Genomic DNA, 19015 nt, shown 5'->3' with positions numbered 1-19015 from the left:
CCAAGGCGTTTCTTCCTACGTTTGTCGTTTTTATTAATTTTCAATTTCGAGAAAAATACTCCTCAAAAAAGGAAGAGAGTTTCTGGAAAGAAAAAAAAAAGAGCATTTGAAATCCAGCTATTCATGCTGTCGAGTGCACATCAGAAAGTTACATATGTCCAACAAAAAGAAAGGAAGGGGGAAGGCTTGGAAGTAGAATGAGATGCTAAAGAGACTACAGGAAGAAAGGAAAAAAAAACAAAAAACCAATTAAACTGTGGATGGGGAAAGGGGAGGGAATGGATCATTACCAATTTACCTGTAAAGAAACTGAGGAAATGGGGGGAAAAATAATAAATAAAAACCAACTAAACTGAGCATAGACAAAAAAACTCCAGGACACAGAAACGGTGAAACTTAGACATGACTGGAAGATTTGCTGGCGACTGGTTGAATCCATTAGCGAAGGGACGACCAATTCCCGGCAGCTGTGTGGTCTGCATCACCCCAATTCCACTCTCTCTCTGCATCAGGTCCCCCCGATTCTTACAATGTCTCTAAGCAACAGTCTCTGAGGCGGGGGGTTAGCCGATCGGGGCTCGATCTTTCGGCTTTCATTCTCCTCCACTGCGCTTTCGGCTCTTTCTTTGTTTTCTCTTTTTGCCCAGATGCGCTTTTTTTTGGTTTGGCTTTCTTTCGAAGGCTGGCCAAAAAGCTCAGAAGCGGGGTGAGAGAGAGAGAGAGAGAGAGAGAGAGAAAAAACTGAGACAACGTTAGTTTCAGATCAAAGTGGAAATATACACAACATCCAACAAAGGATTTACTCTTTAAAAAAAACCAAAAAAACCCCAACAATGTCAACAAAAGAAAAATCACAACCCGACCTGCTAAAGTTTATCATTAAAAAAAGTAGAAAAGATACTTTACAAAATACAATGGATTTCTCTCCTTATTTACATCATAGAAGGGTGGGGTTCTGTACAGCGTATCCTGAAGAAATATACACTGAGAAATCACATTTCCAAGAAGAGATTAGCATTGCACAGAGGAAATGGTTTCCTTGGCTTTTAAAGTGCCAGGAGGATCTAGACAGTTCTGGAAAAGACTTCCAGACCGGCCGGTTCTAGACGTTTGCTTCCTGTTGCTAGGGTTGTTTAACTAGGCAGCCCGGCTAAGCTCTGGGTTTTTCTTTCCTTCCGGAGTTCACTTCTGATTGCTCCGGGCGGGAGGAAAGGAAAGTGTGTTGTGTTTCGTAGTTGATTTCTCCCGACACAATTTGCACAGATCAGCTGGGGTAGGGGCGGTTCTTCGAACACGGGCGTGTTTGCGCCGAGCCGAAGACTGAGATGGCGCGGGTTGGCATGGCCAAACGGAACGGCGTTCACACTAGGTGAGGGCATTTTGCTGTGGAGGATAGGCTGCGTTCCCTGACCCTCCCCGCCCCAGGAGAATGATCCGCTGGCAAGAGACTAAAGAAAAGCGTTAACATCGTGTGGGCCCCTGCCCGGCACGCCATGGAGGAGTTGTCCAGCGGCCGGCCGTCTTACCCTCTTCCGTCTGCGGAGGTGCGTGGGGGCAAGGGGGAATGCCCTGGAGGCTGGCCTGTGGCACACACCAAGCCGCCATTACCCTTTGGTTGCGATTAGAGGGGGGCTTTGGAGGAGTGGGGGGTAGGTTAGAAGTTGGCCAGGACTGCTAAGCTCTGCCTGCAGTCAATCTTGGTTGCGTCGGTGCCTGTGTACACCAGGGACAGAGCGGCTAGGAAGAGCTGGCACTCCTCCGCAGCCTCGAAGGCCAGCTCCGACTGAACGTAGGAGACAGGGAGCACCGGGCGGAAACTGAAGGAAACAAAACGAAACAAATAAACAAAACCCACCAAGGAACGGGGGAAAACGCAGCAGGAGACAGGTTAGGACAAGCACAGACTGAACCACCACCTAATGGATCTCGGCCTCAGGGATGTAGCCAGTACACCCCTCCACCTCAGATCTGCCCCCCGCAATGCCCTGCCTGCCCCATTAGATCTGACCCCACACCACCATTCCCCCCCGGACCCGACTCCCAAACAGCCTGCACACACACTCCTCCCTCCGCAGCTCTGATCCCCCCCACGCCCTTCCCAGACCTGACCCCCAGGCAGCACCCCCGCAACAAAGATCAAACCCAAACGGGTAACTGCCTGCCCCAAACTGCTAGCTCCCACCAATCACTGCAGTCAGTTCAGTAGCCTGCACCCCCGCCAGCAACTATCCGCATCCCAGGTCAAGCAGTGGGTAGCAGATACACCCTTCCCCTGCACCCATGTTCTTCGGGGGGATGCACCCCACGCCTGTAAGGGGCAGCGCGAGGTCCCTGGTTTCAAGAGCAGGGAAGGCAGCTGCCATGGGGCCGATCTGATTGCTAGAATCTCATGTGTGGCCACTTAGGCCACTCCCAACTCTCCTCCCTCTCTAGCTTTGCCTTTGTCTCCTCGCCCCACACAGCAGGAAGTTTGTGGCCTCCACCACTTTAGGCAGCAGCCTGGCCCCTGTGAATCTCAGCTGGAGAGGGAGGGCAGCTGAGAGAAGCCGAGCCCAGCCGAGCCTCCCCAGCGCTTTCCGAATCAGAACAGAGAAGGTTTCAGGAGATCTGACCTCCAGAAAAGTGCCACCATCCAGCATCATGGCACCACCCTGATCCCGACCTGGGTGCTACAACTGCCAATGTCACGGGAACCCCTCCCCTCCAGTTCTGTCCGGGGGCAACGGCACTAGGACACCTGGCTCTGCCACCGCTTGGCAAGGTCCGAACCTTTATCTCCCATGAATTAAGCCCCCCACACTCTGAAGATTTGCTGCTGGGATACAATCCCCTAACTCAGCCCAAGCCAGGCCGGTCCCAGCTCCCCGCTTTGACCCAAGGGCTACACAGCATCTGGACACAGAGCAGAGACGAGTCCCTGATGGGGCCCCGCTGCACACTGGCTACGTTCTACTTACCTGCTGGAGGGAGACGGCTACTCGGAACCAGAGGAGCTGGTTAAGATCATGGACGATCCCCACTCTCCCCACCGAGCTAGGTCACCCCCCCAACCAGTGTGGGATCCTTCCTAACCCTGGCCCTAGTTGGCCAATCGGACACAGCCGTACAGCGAGCTGGGAGACGACCGGGGGAGAGGTGACTGGATGCACCCACATCTCTACCCCGATTCGGACAGGAGGCGCCAGGCGCCTCCGGAGGACAGCACTCAGCCAGCGAGGGGGCACCACAGCCCAGCCGCCAGGCAGGGGGTGGGGTTAGCGGGCGGGGCGCCCTCCCGGCCCGACATACGTTTTGATCATGGCTTTGAGTGCCGCCTTCCTCTCCCGCTCGGCGAACTTGTCAATGAGGTAGCCGGACATGCAGGGCGCCTGGCGGTAAAGCCTGAAGAAGCGGTGGTAGTTGGACAGGGCCCAAGCGGCGCGCAGGGCCAGTGCGTGGGCCACACAGGGGTCCGCCTTCAGCTCCTTGGTCAGGTAGGCCAGCTCTGTGGTGATGTCTGCAGGAGACGGGAGGCAGGCGGTTATCGTGGCTGGCCACAGGCCAGTTCCTAGCCCTGGGGGCACTGCAGAGCGGATGCGGTCTCCTGGTACTGGCTGGGAGGCTTTCCATCTCAGATGGCCATTTTCATTGGCTCTTTGGGCATCCCTGGGGGCTCTATAACTCAGAATCCCTGGGGAGTCCTCCAAGGCTCACCATAGAGTGCCAGACTGGAGCAGGGTGACGGACAGAGTGGCACTTACATAGGCAGCCACTCTGGGGCCAAGGGAGGGGGGGCCCCACCCGAGGGCTGGGAAGCCCTGCTCTGCGGCCAAGGGCCGAGCTGGGGGGGATGACACCACTCTAGGGGCAGGGTCTCTATGGTTAGGGAATGTGGGGCCAGCCGCCAAAGAGGACTTATGCCAAGGTGGCAGCTCTGCATATTTACACTGCATGAGCCTCCTAGTCCCGTCCCCGGCCAGGGCCTGCCCAGCTTGCTCACCGCCGGAGTTCTTGGTGAAGATGTAATAGAGGATGCGGTAGGCAGTGAACTCCCCCACATTGCCCGGCAGGTTCTCTGCATAGAGAGACTTGAGCTGGGTCTGACACTGGTTGAATTCCTCATGATCTCCCTGGGGAGAGATGGGAATTCCTGTTACCGGGCCAGGGCCCGACTCACCCAAGGCGCATTGACAACGGACTGGGGAGAGAACCCAGGAGTCCTGGCTCCCAGCCCCCCACTGCTCTAACTACTAAGCCCCACTCCTCTCCCAAAGTCAGGGATAGAACCCAGGAGTCCAATTGGATGCTCAAGCCCACTTGCCCTTTTTTGTCCCCCTTACACCTGGCCCATTCCACGTTGCCCCCAATGCTCTGGTTTTATCTCAGTGGACAGACATCCTGCCCCCGCCTCCTGACACCTACCCTCAACGACAGAGCAAACGTGCAGGCAACAACCAAGACCCCCCCCCCCCACCTCACCTTCTCCAGCGCTATCCGGGCATGGGTTTCGTACACCTCCACCGTGAACTCTGTGCGGATGCCCTGAACCTGCATGGAGCAGGGGAGAGGGGTTACTCCAGACAAGCAGGGATCCCCAGGGGACACTCTACAGCCTGCATCATCAGGGTCGGATTCGAACACAACCCCCTCCCCCGGTGATGAGTGGCCTGCCACCAGACTGTCCCATGGAGCCACTTCTCCTGTACTGAGAGTGGCAGAGGTCGGGGGCCTCCTAAAGGGAATGTCGGGGGCTCCCAGTAACCCGGCTGACGGAGTGCTGCCACGTTAACTGCTCTGACTAGCTGCTCCCCCAGGGGTGCCAACAGGGCAAGCCAGCGAGGTGGGCAGCTCCGAAGAGCTAGGAGAAGTTAACCCCACAGCCCAGGAGTCAGCGCTGGTGGATCCAAGGGCCGGGAGGAAGAGGTTGTACACACAATATAGTGATACAGCAACGCACACAGCCACCTGTCTAGGAAGGGAGAATTCCCCCCCCCCGCCCCGACTCAAGACAGGAAGTTGCTTGTAGCTGACACCAATTTTGACTGAAGTCAAACAGCAAGTAAATGGCACGGTTGGATAGAGAACCCAGGAGTCCTAGCTCCCAACCCTCCCTGCTCTAACCACTGGACCCCCCTCCCCTCCCAGAGCTGGAGAAAGAACCCAGGAGTCCTGGCTCCCAACCCTCCCTGCTCTAACCACTGGACCCCCCTCCCCTTCCAGAGCTGGAGAGAACACCCAGGAGTCCTGGCTCCCAGCTCCCAGCCCCCTCCTGCTCTAACCGCTGGACCCCACTCCCCTCCCAGAGCCGGGGAGAGAACCCAGGAGCCCCAAGTCACACCATGTCTAGCCATTTAGGGCTTGTCTACATTGAGAAGTTAATCAACACGGCTGTAGCAGAAGAATGATCCAGTGTGACCCTGTGAAGACACCGGAGACTGGAGTCACTACTCTGTGTCCAAAGCGACTGGCTTCCCTGCGCAGAGGAGCCCCCAGAGAAAAGGGCTCTGCCAAGACCTGTATTTGCAGCTCTGCTCCCCGGGGACCCCTCCCGGGAGAGGGGCCGGCAGCTCACCGTGAGGTCCTGCCGGAGGGATTTCATCTGCTCGCAAGCAAAGGCGTAATCCTGCTTCTCCTTCCAGTGCGACTTCACCATGGACAGGGATTTCTTCAGCACCTGGGAACGCAGAGCGCCCGGGTGAGCAGGGGACAGGGGACGCGCGTGAGAGCGGCGACGCCCGGGGACAGCAGCGCCCTCGCTAGACAGGACGGTGTTAGAGCCCTGGCTGCCACGGGGAGCGGAGCCTCAGCTCCCAGCCCCAGTGCTTCATGAGACAGCAGGCCACGAAGCCAGGCTGGGCCCCAGGCCACGAGCAGGCTGATGGCTGCTTTGGAGGGGTGTGATTTTGGGGGTGATGACCATAGTGCCAGGGGCTGCCTAGACCCCTACCCAAGATCAGCCCCCCATGCCCAGACCCCAACCAAGATCCAGGGTCCACCCTCACCCTGCACAGACCCCAACCCCAGGATCTGACCCATACCGACCCTGCCAGGACCTGAGACGCAACGTTGCACCCCCTCTGACATAAACCCATCCCCTATGCCCCTCCCAACCCCAGATCAGGGCTCACTATCACAGCAGGCCTCCACCTTCCCCCACACAAACATGCCATGAAAAATTTGGGGGTCCCAATCACACCGCACAGGCCCAAATTGAGACCAGAGGCCCAGCTTCCATATGTGGGCTGTTGCCTAGACAGAGTCCCCATGCTGGAGTATGACATAGACAAAGCCTGGGAGGGAAACTGAGGCAGGAAACAGGGAAGTGGCTTCCCCTCCCCCACGGCATCCTGGACTCTAGTCCGGTGCTCTGTCCACTAGCACACAATGGCACCAGCAGCTTTCACGGGGCAGAGCATTAGCTCCTCGCCTTGCTGGGTCACAGGATACCCTCGGAGCTGTGATCTCAGCTGGGATACCCCCTCGGCTCCCAGAACTATGGTCCCCTCTCCAATCCCATCTGGGGCCAGTGGAGGCTGCCTGGCGCTCACCGAGACAGGCCGGACGGTGGAGGGGTCAGGGGCACACGTGAGCCGCAGGTAGTGCTTGGTGATCTCCTGACAGGTGCCCATAATCTTCAGCTCATTCCAGTCCAGGCTCTCTGAGCCAGCAGGGTCCAGGCTATTGATGGACAGGATGAGGGGCTCCAGGCGCAGCTTCTTGGAGTGGCCATGCTGGAAGCGGGCCGCCCGCCGCTGCTTCTTGAACTCCTTCTCGGGGTCCTCGTAGTCCATGGCGTTCCGCCGGCGGTTGCGCTTGGAAGGGCCCTGGTCATGCCTGAAAGGGACGTGGCCGGGAGGCTCAGCTCAGCAGCCAAGTGGAGGGGGCAGCAGATTTGCCCAGGGTCACATGGCAAATCTGTGGGAGGAACTGGGAAGAACCCAGGACTCCTGACTCCCACTCTGCCCTCACTCTAACCCACTAGCCCCCATTCCCCACCGAGAGCCCAGGAGTCCTGGTTCCCCATCTGGGCTCAAACTCTGCTTCTTTGTACACTGAAGCCACGGACCAACCTCAAGCTAAGGCAGGCTGGTCCCGACCCCCAAGAGCCCCCCACCTAACCACTTCCTGGCTGGCGTGCCCAAGACCGGTACACGGCGGGGTTACCTTTTACCCCTCTGCATCCTCATGCGGCCCCGGTCCACGTGCCCCCCTCGGCCGCGGTTTTTCGGCACGCTCCTGCGGCTGGCCAGACGGCAATCGGTGCCGGAGAAGGAGCTGTCGGAGTCCGAATGGGAATCGCTGCCCGAAAGAGGCAGGGTTAGAACACAGCATCTCAGCCCTGCCCCCTTCTCTGAAGGGCCTGCCCACAGCAGTCCTGGTGTCACCCGCCCCGAGAGCCAGCCCACCCCTGAAATTTGGCAGGGGGCAAGGGCTCTTCCTCAGCTGTCCCCCCTGCCCCCTGAGTCCCCTACATGGGGGGTGAGAGCTCCCCCTGAGCAGGAGAGGCACTGGGATCCACAGGAAGTTCTTCCCCCACTCTCAGAGCAATGGCTCAGGCTCTCCGCAGACTCAGGCAGGTGTCGCCGTGCCGGTCACACCGAGGTCCCATTTCCAGTGTTGTCTCCCACCAGGGCAGCAGGTTAACTTAGCTTTTAAGTGTCCTGGAGGGGCCCGAGGGGCTGAGCCAGCGTGGTGTCAGAGATACCAGCTTGGCTAGGTCTCTTGGTCTGATCCAAGAGGCGGCCGGGGTGGGGAATACCAGGCTAGACAGGCCCAGGGACCAGACTGGGGGAAGGGGGAGGACGAGGGGGCAGGACACCAGGTAGGACTAGCCCCTGAGGTCTCATCCTGTCTCTAATCCTATCACGCCCTCGGGGTCTAGCTAGGGCTGTCTGAGGGGCTCAGCCCTCAGGTATCCCGGGTTGATGATGACTCCCCGAGGACTGGCTGGGCCCCCATGCAGCCCCAGCCCTGCAGTCCCTACCTGCGGCGGAAGTGGCGGCTGGGTGAGCGAGAAGACGAGCGGGAGCGGGAGCCAGCGCTGGAGGACGAGCTGTTCTCCTTCATAAAGACGTTGCGGTTCCCGAATTTGGTGGGGAAGCTGTTCCCTCGGGCCCGGCCAGCGCCGCCGCCCCCCCCGCGCTGGGACTGGGAGCCCACTGCGCCGCCCCCACTGCTGCCCCTCTGCTGCGGTGACAGGCCGGAAGGCATGGGGCCCCGGGGAGTGTGAAGCGAAGACATTTCCCAGCGCTTCTTCTTGGGGCTCTCAGCCGTGCTGTCCCTGCCCAGCCTGGAGGGGAGAGCACACGTTACAAGAGAGGCCGATGAGGGTCAGAGCGTCGCTAGTGTTCGCTGAGGGAGCCTCAGCTACCTGCCTCTTGTGGGGCTGAGATCACCAGTTTTCCAACAGTGCCTACTCCTGACAGTATCTGGAGAACCCAGGAGTCCTGGCTCCCAGCCCCGCACTGTTCCGCCCCCCGACCCTCAGCCCTCTGGCACCATGGCTCACCCCGGCAGTGGCTCCCTGCTCCAGTCGATGGTGTAGGCCGTGCCGTCTTGCAGCCTGGCTTGCAGCACCTCTTTCAGCAGCTTCTCCGTCCGGTCCTTGTCCTCCTCTGACTCGCAGGCGGTGAAGCAGCGTTGGACATACTCCTTCATGTCCTGGGGCCAGTCCTCTGGTTTGCCGGCAGATGAGCTGCAGGGGAAGGACCAGAATAGAAGCCAGACGTTAGAGACCCAAGGTGAGCCACTGAAGCAGGGTTTGGGATGGGAGATAAACTCATGCGGTCCAGGGCATAGACTAGCTCCTAGTTGATGGGACTTATAGATCCCAAGATGGGGCAACCCTAGAATAGATCAGGCTAGATGTTTCCAGAAGATATGGGTGCGACATGACGCCCCATATTCTTCATAGAGATATGGTCATGATATGGATACAGTATAACTAAAGTATGTTCTATGTAACATGGGTCATATGAGGTATCATGGGAAAGATTATGATTTACTGAATATGATTATCCTATTTGTATGCATGGATCATTTCTATAGCTGAAGTTAGGAATACCGACTATGTAACAATTACAACTGTGTGTAAACCCAGGGAACATGCAAACAGCCTGGATGGGCCATTAGGAAGGACAATAGGACTTTGAAGATACTAATCTCTCCTGTCTTCCAGAGAAGTCTCCTGGGATGCCGCTTTGACATTACAGGGTCAGGTGATCATGTCACCTAGTACTAGGCTCCATCTTGGGCTGCTAGTGTTTTTCCATTAAGAGGGGATGGGGGTCAAACAGGGAAACAAAGGATTCCTGCCATATGCAAATCCTATTTAAGGCGGGGAAGTGAGTTAATCTTGGTTCTTCTCCATTGCCTCCCCGCCCAAGAAGGAAGACTGCTGAAAACACCTGAAGAAACAAAAGGAACTATGCTGAGGGGTGAGGCGGCAGGGGTTGAGCCCAGGCGAGAAAGGTCTGGCCTGTGAAAGGAATACCTGGAGATTTAAGCTGCAAGCAATGCAGTTTACCTTCAAGAAACTCTGCAAACTGTTTGAAACAACATTTAGGGTGAGAAATCATCATTTGTAGCCAATATTCTTTAGTGTATTAAGCTTAGTTTGCGTTTTGTTTATTTGCTCAGTAATCTGCTTTGTTCTGTTCGCTATCTATCAGAATCACATACAATTTACCTTTAGTTAATAAACTTTTTTGTTTATTCTGAAACCCAGATTGTGCAATTCATAGATCTCTATACAGCACAAGACAATATAATTTCGGGTTTACACTGCACAGGGCGTGTGCACCAGAGTGCTAGGCAATTCCCTGAGCTGAGTCTTCCCACGCAGAGCTGATTGCAGACTGTGTGTGATTCTGCACCTGAGTGTGTCCCTACCCGTGTGTGTGTGTGCAGCAGGACAGGTGAGGCCAGGCTGGTGGAACGGGTGGGCTCAGTGGGACCCCAGTACATCAGGTGGCACCCTGGAAGGGGGGGTCCAACTCATCACAATGGGAAGTATTGACCTGTTGGACAAGGAACTGGGAAGCCCCCAACCGGAGGACTGTGTCCCATTTCGGGGACCCATGGGTTTTCCTCCCCACAGATTCCAAAACCAGGAGGCACCGTTGTGATCACCTAGTCGGATCTCTTTAACACAGATCAGAGAACTCCCTGGAAATAATTCAAGGAAGAGGAATCCAAGCCAGATGGGCAGAGAAGGGCTGCTAGGACCATCGGGGAGCAGACAGCTGATTTTATGAGAAAATTTTGCCCACAGGGAGTTCAGGGGCAATGCTGGGAATCTAACTCAGCTGTCACTCTTAGCCCTGTGTCGCTTCCCCCTTTGTAGACCATCCCACTTCCCTTAGGCATTGTGAGCATGACTGACGGAGTGGCAGGGGAGCGAGATACGTACCCTTGGTTGTGATGTTTCTCCGAGTTCTGCTGTGGCCCGAAGTTGCAGTGCTGGTCCGAGGCCCCAAAGTTCTGATTCGTTAGCACGAAGGGGCGTTTCTGGATGTTGAATTTCAGACCACCGGCTCCAGGGGCTTCTGCTGAGACAAGAGAGAAGTTTACCGGATGGCTTGAAGCAGGAGGTGAGTTCCGAGATTATTAAATCCTTGGGTTTGAGGGACTCACTCGAGATCAAGCCCCAAAACTAGATACACGAGACCCCAACATCTGTCGGACTTGATTTAAGCCAATCCACCATCTCTCTAATTTTACTTGGAAAGAGAATCTCCTTCACTTCCTGTCCTGAACTGCTATGTTGTCTTGTTGTGCTGATGGTAAAACCCCTGTATAAACAGCCCCACATCGCATCCCAGAGGTGTCTTCATCTTTGCATCAGGTGAGGGACCTCTGTGTAGCCAGTCCCACACTCCACCCTAGATGCGACTGCATGCAAACACAGGGAAAGCAATACTGACTTCTCACAGGAGGGGAAATGAGTGCCTCTAGAGAGAAGGCAGAAGCCTAACACACTTGATGCCCCTTAGAGGAATGTCTCCATTGCAGAGCACGCCACCATGAGGTAGGAAGGGGTATTACTGTCGTTTGACAGATGGGGAGCGAGTACAAAGTGCTGCTATGCTCTGAAGAGCTGTGTACACAGCTCTGTGTTTACCATGTCTTGATTTATAATTGCACGCGCTCATTTACAAGTCAAGAGATGCTTTTCCTCATTACCAGGGCCACAAACTTCACCTAGGCTCTGAAAATTGCGCTGGGCCCCAACTCTCACGTCCACCACCAGTAAAGGGTCAGCAACGGGATCATCATCAACAGCTGGGATGTTGTGTGAGCCAATATACAGTCCTGCTCCCGCTGCCAGGGCAGGGCTGGCTCTGTGCCGCCAATGGGGATGAGCGGCTGACCTGAGTCAGGAGCACGTGCAGATGCCACGGGGAAGATGCAAGGCTTGGGGCTGGCGAGTTAGTCACTTCCAAGGAGCTGTGCTGAGAGACCCACTCCAGCTCATCCAGCCACTCGGCTGAGGAAAGTGAAGTAGAGCCCAGGAGACCTGACCACCAGTCTCCCCCGTTCCATCTCCCTTCCTGCTTTAACCCCTAAGAACCACCCAGAGCTGGGAACAGAATCCAGAAGCCTTCGCTCCCCATTCTAGCCACTGGAACACGCTCCCCCAGGACGTCTGGGTCTGTTCCTGCCTCTCTGCCCCTTCCCCACTGCTCTAACCCACCAAACCCAGGTGTATAACCTAGGAGTCCTGGCTCCCAGCCTCCCCTGCTTTGTCTAATCCTTTGACACCCCCACCCACCTAGGCCTGGTACCCAGGAGCAGCCATTTGCACCCAGGGCCAGGACTCACGTTTCATGCGGTTCCACAGCTGCTGCCCCTTCTTGGGCTTGGGCCCCTCTGAGTAGGCGTGCTGGCTGTAGGAGGCACCCGAGTTCTGCTGCAGGTGCTGGCCCCCAGACGAGCCACCCTGCTGCTGGCCCATGGCGCCCCCGGGATGGCTGCCATGCTGCGGAGGCGGCTGCGGGGGGTTGGAGGTGGCCATCTGCTGCTGTTGGTTGGGGTAGGCCATGCCTTCCTCCATGCCAGGGACTGGGGGCTGGAAGGGAGAGGAAGATGCTCTCAATGGAGTGTGGCACACGACTGTCCTGCACAGGTTTCAAGGCCCGGTGAGAAGCAGATTACGGGTAGAGGTGTAGACAAACTGGCCCATCCCCCGTACCAGATACACCAGTGTAGCCCCACAGCCTTCACGGGGCAAGGAGGGGAAAACTGGGCCAACAGCAATTTTCAGCCTGTTGTCTTAAGAATTGGGGAAGGGTTGGGGAAGAATTGGCCAAGCGTTACAAGCCCCTGGTTCAAGAGGAAAAGTCTCTAACTCAGTTTCTTGCCTGCTGTCATACAACTGGCAGGTGGCAGCCCTGACACCCAGTCCCTGTGCTCTATCCTGCCCACTTCCCAGAGCTGGGGAGGGAACCCAGGAGTCCTGACTCCCAGCCCCACACTTTAACTAGACAACACTCCCGCCAAGAGCTTCAAACAGAATCCAGTGATTTCTCACTCCCAGTCCCTCCTACTCCAACCCCCAGGGAACACTGCACCTCTGAGCCAAGGACAGAACCCAAGTGTTCAAAGTCCTGTTCTAACCACTAGGCCACAATCCTGATGTGACACCTGGCCCCGGGCGGGAGGAAAGAACCAAGAGCTGTCCAGAAGGTTGGGTACCATGACCCCTGAGTACTCTGCGAGGGCTGGGACATTGGGACCTACCTGGCTCATGTTCCCTTGGTGCTGGCCCGGACCTTGCGGCTGCTGGGCTGACGAAGAGGAATATGACCCCGCGACCCCATACTGGTTGGGGAAGCTGTAGCCTGGGTAGACGTTCTGCAGAGAAGAGCCCAGCCCCACAGAGTTGCATCAGGACACAGCACTTGGCAAGAGTTTAACAAATGCTGGCTAACCCCCCCCGCCCACCCCAAGACATTAAATGCCCCCCACATGTCCCAAAGTCAGCTCCCACCACCCAGCACCTCTCATGAGCTGATGCTAAGTCACTTAGCAAGAGATGAGCTGGGGTTAGAACCCAGGGCTCCTAAGAGATCACAAACACAGGGACGGGGATAAATCGCTCACCATTGGGTAACAGTAATTATAGGGGTATCCGAAGCTGTATGGCTGGTACCACTGGTAATATTGTTGCTGCTGCTGCATAGCGTTTGGGTCGCTTTGCTGGGAGGCATACTGCAGAGAAACACAGGGGATCATCAGGAAAGACAGTGATGAGGGAGGGCAGACTGGACCCCATTAGCCTTGTGCAGGGCTGCGGTTAGTCCTCCACTGGCTATCCCAGGGTGCACTGCACCGGGTAACAGACCTCTGGATATGAGCTGCTGCTGCGGCAGCAGGGGATAGCAACCCAGGGTTTCCCCAGCATGCACAGTAAGGTAGCGCAGGGGAGGCGCATGCACACAAGACACGGTCGACAGAAGACTGTGTCTAAAACCAGAGTGTGGACACCACCAAACCGGGTCAGTCGACAGATTGGAAGCTCCCTGGGGGGCTTGTTCTAGGTTTGTACAGCAGCTCACACGACGGGGCCCCAATCCATGACTGTGGCTCCTGAGGGCGGTAGCCACGTAGATAAAGAAGAGCGAATGCGTCCAATCAGCAAGGTATAAAATGCAGTCATCCCAAGTGGTCTGAGTGATTTGTGGGACCAGATGGGGGCTCCGCAGCGCTTGGCGCTGTCCCTACATGAGACAGTCCCTGCTCTAGAGAGTCTGACGCTCTAAATGGACAAGACGGGTAGAGGAAGGGGACTGGAGGGTAAGTGACTTCCCCAGGGTTCACCCAGCAAAGCCAGGTCTCCCCCAAGTTCTAGTCCTGCACTCTACTGACTAGGTCACACCCGCAGCCTGAGTCACGTAATGAACTAAGTGAAACGGCATGGAAATTAAACCTTTGATCCTTCTCTTGGGTGCTGGGGTGGGGTAAGATCTCCCGGCATGCTGGCTCCCAAGAGACCAGAACCCCATGAAAAAGCAGGGGGGCCTGTTACCTGCATGTTAGCCAGTCCATTGTTGGAGCCCTTGTTGGTCCCAGAGGCGGCGTTGGCTTTGCTGATACTAGCCAGTGCCTGCCTGGCTTTCTCCCACTCAGGGTTCTCGTGCGCCTGCCCCTCCATGCTGTTTTCCCGGGCTGTGCTGTTCCCTAGATTGTACTGGGGAGCCCTGGACACGTCAAGAGAAAGATGAGAGTTACGCTTGGAGTCTGGGAATCCCTCTGCCCTGGCTGCACAGGTAAGGGTCAGCCCCAGGCAGTCGAGGGTAAAGCAAGCTGCAGTTTAAGCTAAGAGCAGAAGGGAGGCAGGAGTACTATCTAGAGGATAAATACAGCGATTCTCTTGGCAGTCACCATATTGCACACACCTCAACTCTGCCGCTGTGCCCTCCTCCTCCACTCTAGGGTCTCCTGCTCACACATGGTAACTAATGAGGACACACTATGATGCTTATCTGCCCCACCCTCCCCTCCCCGCTGTAGTATCTAAGCACCTTGTAATCTTAATGTATTAATCCCCACAGCAGCCCTATGAGGCTGGGCAGGGCTATTATCCCCATGCTACAGAGGGGAAACTGAGGCACAGAGAGGCTAGGAGGGAAAGGAACCCTAATCACTAGGTCCATCCTACTCTGGGAGTCATGTCTCCATGACCCCCCCGCCCCCCAGCCAAACACGATATGGCCACTAGGAACTAGACTGAGATACTTCATTTCACACAGATCACTAAACTGCCAGAGGGGAGAAGCCTTCACGCATGAGATCCAGAGTCAAACCTAGAAGTCGCTAGCTCTGTCCCTTACTGCCAGTCCCCTTCCCCATTAGGGAAACCTGGCCTGCTGTGAAAGAGGCGCACATGCCCAGATAGCCACACCAGTCTCACTGGGACTATTACATTAGATGCCCAGGAGTGACTTTATGACTACACAAACAAGCTTTCGTCTTCACAGGCAAGTCAGAGGGCAACGTTACAGCGTATTATACCTCTGGCCTTCTCACCTGCATTTTGCTCATTAATCCACCTGCTGCCAGAAATACTTCTATGCATCAAACCTCTGAGTGACTTTCAAATAGCTGTCAATTTAGTTTTTTTTTTAAATAAAAAAGGAATCTCTAAAAAATATAAAAGAAGCATGCTTCCCACTTCAAAATTACACGACTTATTTTCAGTTGTCCAATATCTGGCAAGCCCCAGGGCTTAGAAAACTCCCAACTGAACTGTGAAGAAAACTATGCAAAGTCATCTTGCTTGGCCAGGGAGAAGATATTTTAGGAAGCTGAGTAGAATGCCCCTAAATGGATCAGATTTCATACCAATTTTATGTCTCCTTTTACTTATAATAAAGGGTTTAAGAGGTTTTATGGTAGAAATTCATGTCTTGTCTACCCAGTTCTTTCCTGAAAGACTCTATGGTTGACCAAAGATTATTTTTATGAAATCAGATTTTTTGATTATTTAAACTTTAATAAGGTTTACTTTTTAAAAATAAACCTGTTTAAAAGGAAATCTGAATTTAATACAAGATATGGTAGGCCTAAATAATTAAAAAATAAAATTGCTGAATTCATGAGCTTCTACCAAAAAACTCTGAGTTAAAAGCTTCTTTTCTAGATAAAGAAAGAATCCGGGGGAAAAACATTAACTTTTGACGTCAAACTTTAAATATATGGCACAATAGTAATAACTAAGCAATATCTCATTCACCTTTTTCCAACATACTAAAATTTACAATTAATAATCTGAAAACATAAAACTATATTACTGTTTAAATAAGTGTATATAGATATACTGTACACCCAAAGATAGCAAAAGGATGTAACACATCTACTGTAAAGGTGCTACATTTTAATGGATGTATCAATCAATGAGAATGCACCTTTCATTAGAAAATAACTGAAGTACAAATGGAAAAGTTGATTTAAATCGATGGTTTAAATTGAGGCTTTCCACTTGGTGAATCAAATCATGCTTTATATCTATTCATCCAGCTGGAGAACTGGCAGGACTATGACATCACCGGTACCAAGGTGACATGGGGAAAATTAAGTCTTTGCAGGATTCTAAGCCAATGGGAAGGCGAAGATCGTCAGACTCTCCTTCCAACACTGATTTAACTCAAAACTGATTGTTAGGAGAAAAGATCTCTTTGAATCTTTATCCAATGCACCCATCCTCTTGGTTTCATAAAAAAAGGTTTTGATCCACATCATGATGCAGCACAAGACCCTGTAGCTGGAAGTTAAAGCCAAATAAATTAGAAACAAGTCACAAATTTGTAACAGTAAGGGTCAGTGGCCAATAGAACAACCTCCCACAGGTTGTGCTGAATTGAATTCTCCATCTCTTGATGGTATCAAATCAAGACTGGATGCTTTTCTGAAAGATGCTTTCTTAGTTAAATGAAAGTTATTGGGATCAGTACAAGGGGAATTAGGGGAAATTCTATGACCTGTTAAATGGTAGGTCAGACTAGATGATTTAATGTCCCTCCTGGCCTTAAAAGTTTGCTAAGCTATGGCCCCCTTGCCTACCACATAAACCTCCCCCTCAAACACAGGCAAACCCCAATAAACAGTTAACGGTAAAGGAGAGATTTCTTTATACATCACAAAACAAGAAAAAAAAGAAACATCCTCCGTTTTCCTCCTATCCCTGACAACCGTTAAAACCCACAACACCCTGGCATGCAGCAAAACGGTTCACACATAGTTTTGAAGCCTTTAGAAAGGAACTGAAAACCTGTGCGTTATTTCCACTCCAGGAGGGTCCCATTCTGCAATGAGCACAGCATGGGCCTCCCCGAACAAAATTGACAGGGGACCCACATGGGCCAAGTGGTTTTGCCCTGCGGAGAATTCATTGCAGAACTAGAGCTCAGAATTTCACGGTGCTAAACCCAGCCATGCAAATCACGAATATTACGCTTAATACCAAAGTCAGCCAAACAACATTTTTGACTAACACTAATTTGACAGGTTCTTGTACTAAGGCAGTCTGCTTTGTGCTATATTTCTACGCCTTTCATTTAATGTTTCCGACAGAGAAACCGCCCCTAAAATTATGTGAAATCCACAGACCACTTAAAAGGTTTTACTGCCACTCTTTAGTGATGAGCTCATTAATTTGCTTCTGGCTTCCTTGGTCACTTGATTGGCTCTTTCAGATTTGTGCTTGGAATTTTTATCCCCACACTGTCAGTACTAATAAACATCCCACCTTACTAAAGCATTTAAAGGGGTTCACTCATCTACTCTAGTCACACTTGACATAACCAAGATGCAGAAGCCTTGTTTAGACACAAAAGCTGGACCACTTTGATACCAGTATAATTAAAGCCAGTGCATTAATCTTCCCAGCATGGATTCAATTATCAAAGTGTTTATACTGGTACAGCTCATTCCCACATGAGGGAAATTAGCTATACTGGTATACCTTTATACTGGCATAGCTGCATCCACTCTAAGGGTTGTACTGACATAACTATTTCAGCAATATCAATCGTACCCCTAATGGAAACAGCTATACCAGTACAAAATCTGTGTGGCTTAACCCACCAGTCTTCCCTCCAGCATTTCTTCACCCCATTTTCAAATGCCGTGAGAAAAGATGGGCCTTTCTATGCTGCAGTAAAAAAAGAGCCTCAACAGGGTCAGGGTCCCATATAGCACATGGTAACTCTTGCCTTGAAAAAGTCAACATTCTCTTCCATTTAAAATGATAAGTACACAAGACAAGGATGATCCTGTGCGCTTACTAGCTCTTGCTTCAGAGGAAGGAGCACAGCAAGCTGCTGTGTCCGGCTCGCTACAATACACAGAGAACAAGGATCCATTCCTGTCCCTTCTGAGTCACTAGCTTATGTTCTGAAATAGAAGATTCCTTTGTAACTATTTGGTGACAAGACGGTTCAGCCCAGCTAATTGACTAGGGCATGTGGCAGCCTGGGAGAATAAGGAGAGCTTAGTTTGCTTTAGGCCCATAAATCCAGGCTTCTGTCAAACGAAGACAGTCACTGCTAGAGACATTTCACTGTTTCCTCTAATCCCCTTCCCCACAAATACGTCAACACCATGCACATGAAGCAGCAGTGTATTAACGAGCAACCTCTACTGTTCCCATCCAAGCACCCAACATGCAATGATCACCATTCAGAGGATCGCTGGTCGCCTATGTTGGTTGCCATCATGCAGTCGCTGGTGGAAGGGGGGGAATCTGGGATTATAGCTGTCGCTCCCCGACCCAGCTCCGAAGACAGAACGCAGCACCCTGGGGTGGTGCCCCCGCTCTCAAATGTCCCGGGGGGGCAGGGTAAAAAGTCACGGCAGCCTCAAGTGTGTGCCTTCCGGGTACTTCCTCGGGCAAGAATCCGGGGCGCTCCCCTTCTCTCTGTATGGGCGGCGGGGGACCGGCTCAGCCTGCTGGGCGCTGGTCTGGGAGGGCAGGAACTCAGGCTGCCCAGCCCCACTGTTCAGGGCAGGAAACCGAGGCCCCTTCAGGTCGGGAGGCCGGCAGGGCGTGCGTCAGAAAGCTCCCCCTTCAGTCACGGCCCTCTTAGGGGTGCAGACCCCCTCCCCAGGCCTACGCCCGCTATCCCCCCCCCCCCAGCGACGGGGCCCGACCAGGCCTCCAGCCCCTGATTCCCCTACAAGCCTCCCTGCCCTGCTTCTCCAGGCCCCCCTGGCTCCTGGCCCCCCCCACCTCAGCCCCCCCAACTCTCAGAGACTCCCGCTCCCTGCCTGGACCCCGCAGGCCCCCCCCGGCTCCTAGCACCCCCCCACCTCAGCCCCCCCGACTCTGAGACTCCCGCTCCCTGCCTGGCCCCGGCAGGCCCCTCACAGCGGCCCCCAAGGCCTTAAGGGCCTTGTCTGGCCTCACAGCCCCTCGCTAGGCCCCCGAAACCCTGCCCCGGCTCAGGCCCCGCCTCGGCCCTTCTCAGGGTCCTGCCTGGCCCCAAGGGCCCTGTTAGGGCTCCGGGCCCTCGAGGCCGCACCCAGGGCCCTGCAC

At 54.0% G+C, this 19015-nt stretch overlaps 1 protein-coding gene across 1 annotated transcript; it reads right to left on the bottom strand.

Moving 5' to 3' along the window:
* Nucleotides 1-8: 8 nt before the first annotated feature.
* Nucleotides 9-18681, bottom strand: LENG8 (leukocyte receptor cluster member 8). The gene is made up of 16 exons (XM_043501168.1): nt 18332-18681; nt 18157-18296; nt 14009-14180; nt 13084-13191; nt 12721-12834; nt 11803-12049; nt 10391-10526; nt 8489-8674; nt 7964-8269; nt 7144-7278; nt 6528-6813; nt 5552-5653; nt 4459-4527; nt 3980-4109; nt 3289-3496; nt 9-1817 (listed from the first exon to the last, which is right to left on the bottom strand). Exons 2-16 carry the CDS (start codon nt 18195-18197, stop codon nt 1655-1657), a joined length of 2403 nt encoding a protein of 800 aa, XP_043357103.1. The 5' UTR covers nt 18198-18296; nt 18332-18681; the 3' UTR covers nt 9-1654.
* Nucleotides 18682-19015: the final 334 nt, after the last annotated feature.

The sequence above is a fragment of the Dermochelys coriacea genome, chromosome 23 (assembly GCF_009764565.3).
Source record: "Dermochelys coriacea isolate rDerCor1 chromosome 23, rDerCor1.pri.v4, whole genome shotgun sequence".
NCBI lineage: Eukaryota > Metazoa > Chordata > Testudines > Dermochelyidae > Dermochelys > Dermochelys coriacea.
The sequence above is the reverse complement of the archived record's forward strand: the minus strand, read 5'-3'. Positions and strand labels throughout refer to the sequence as shown.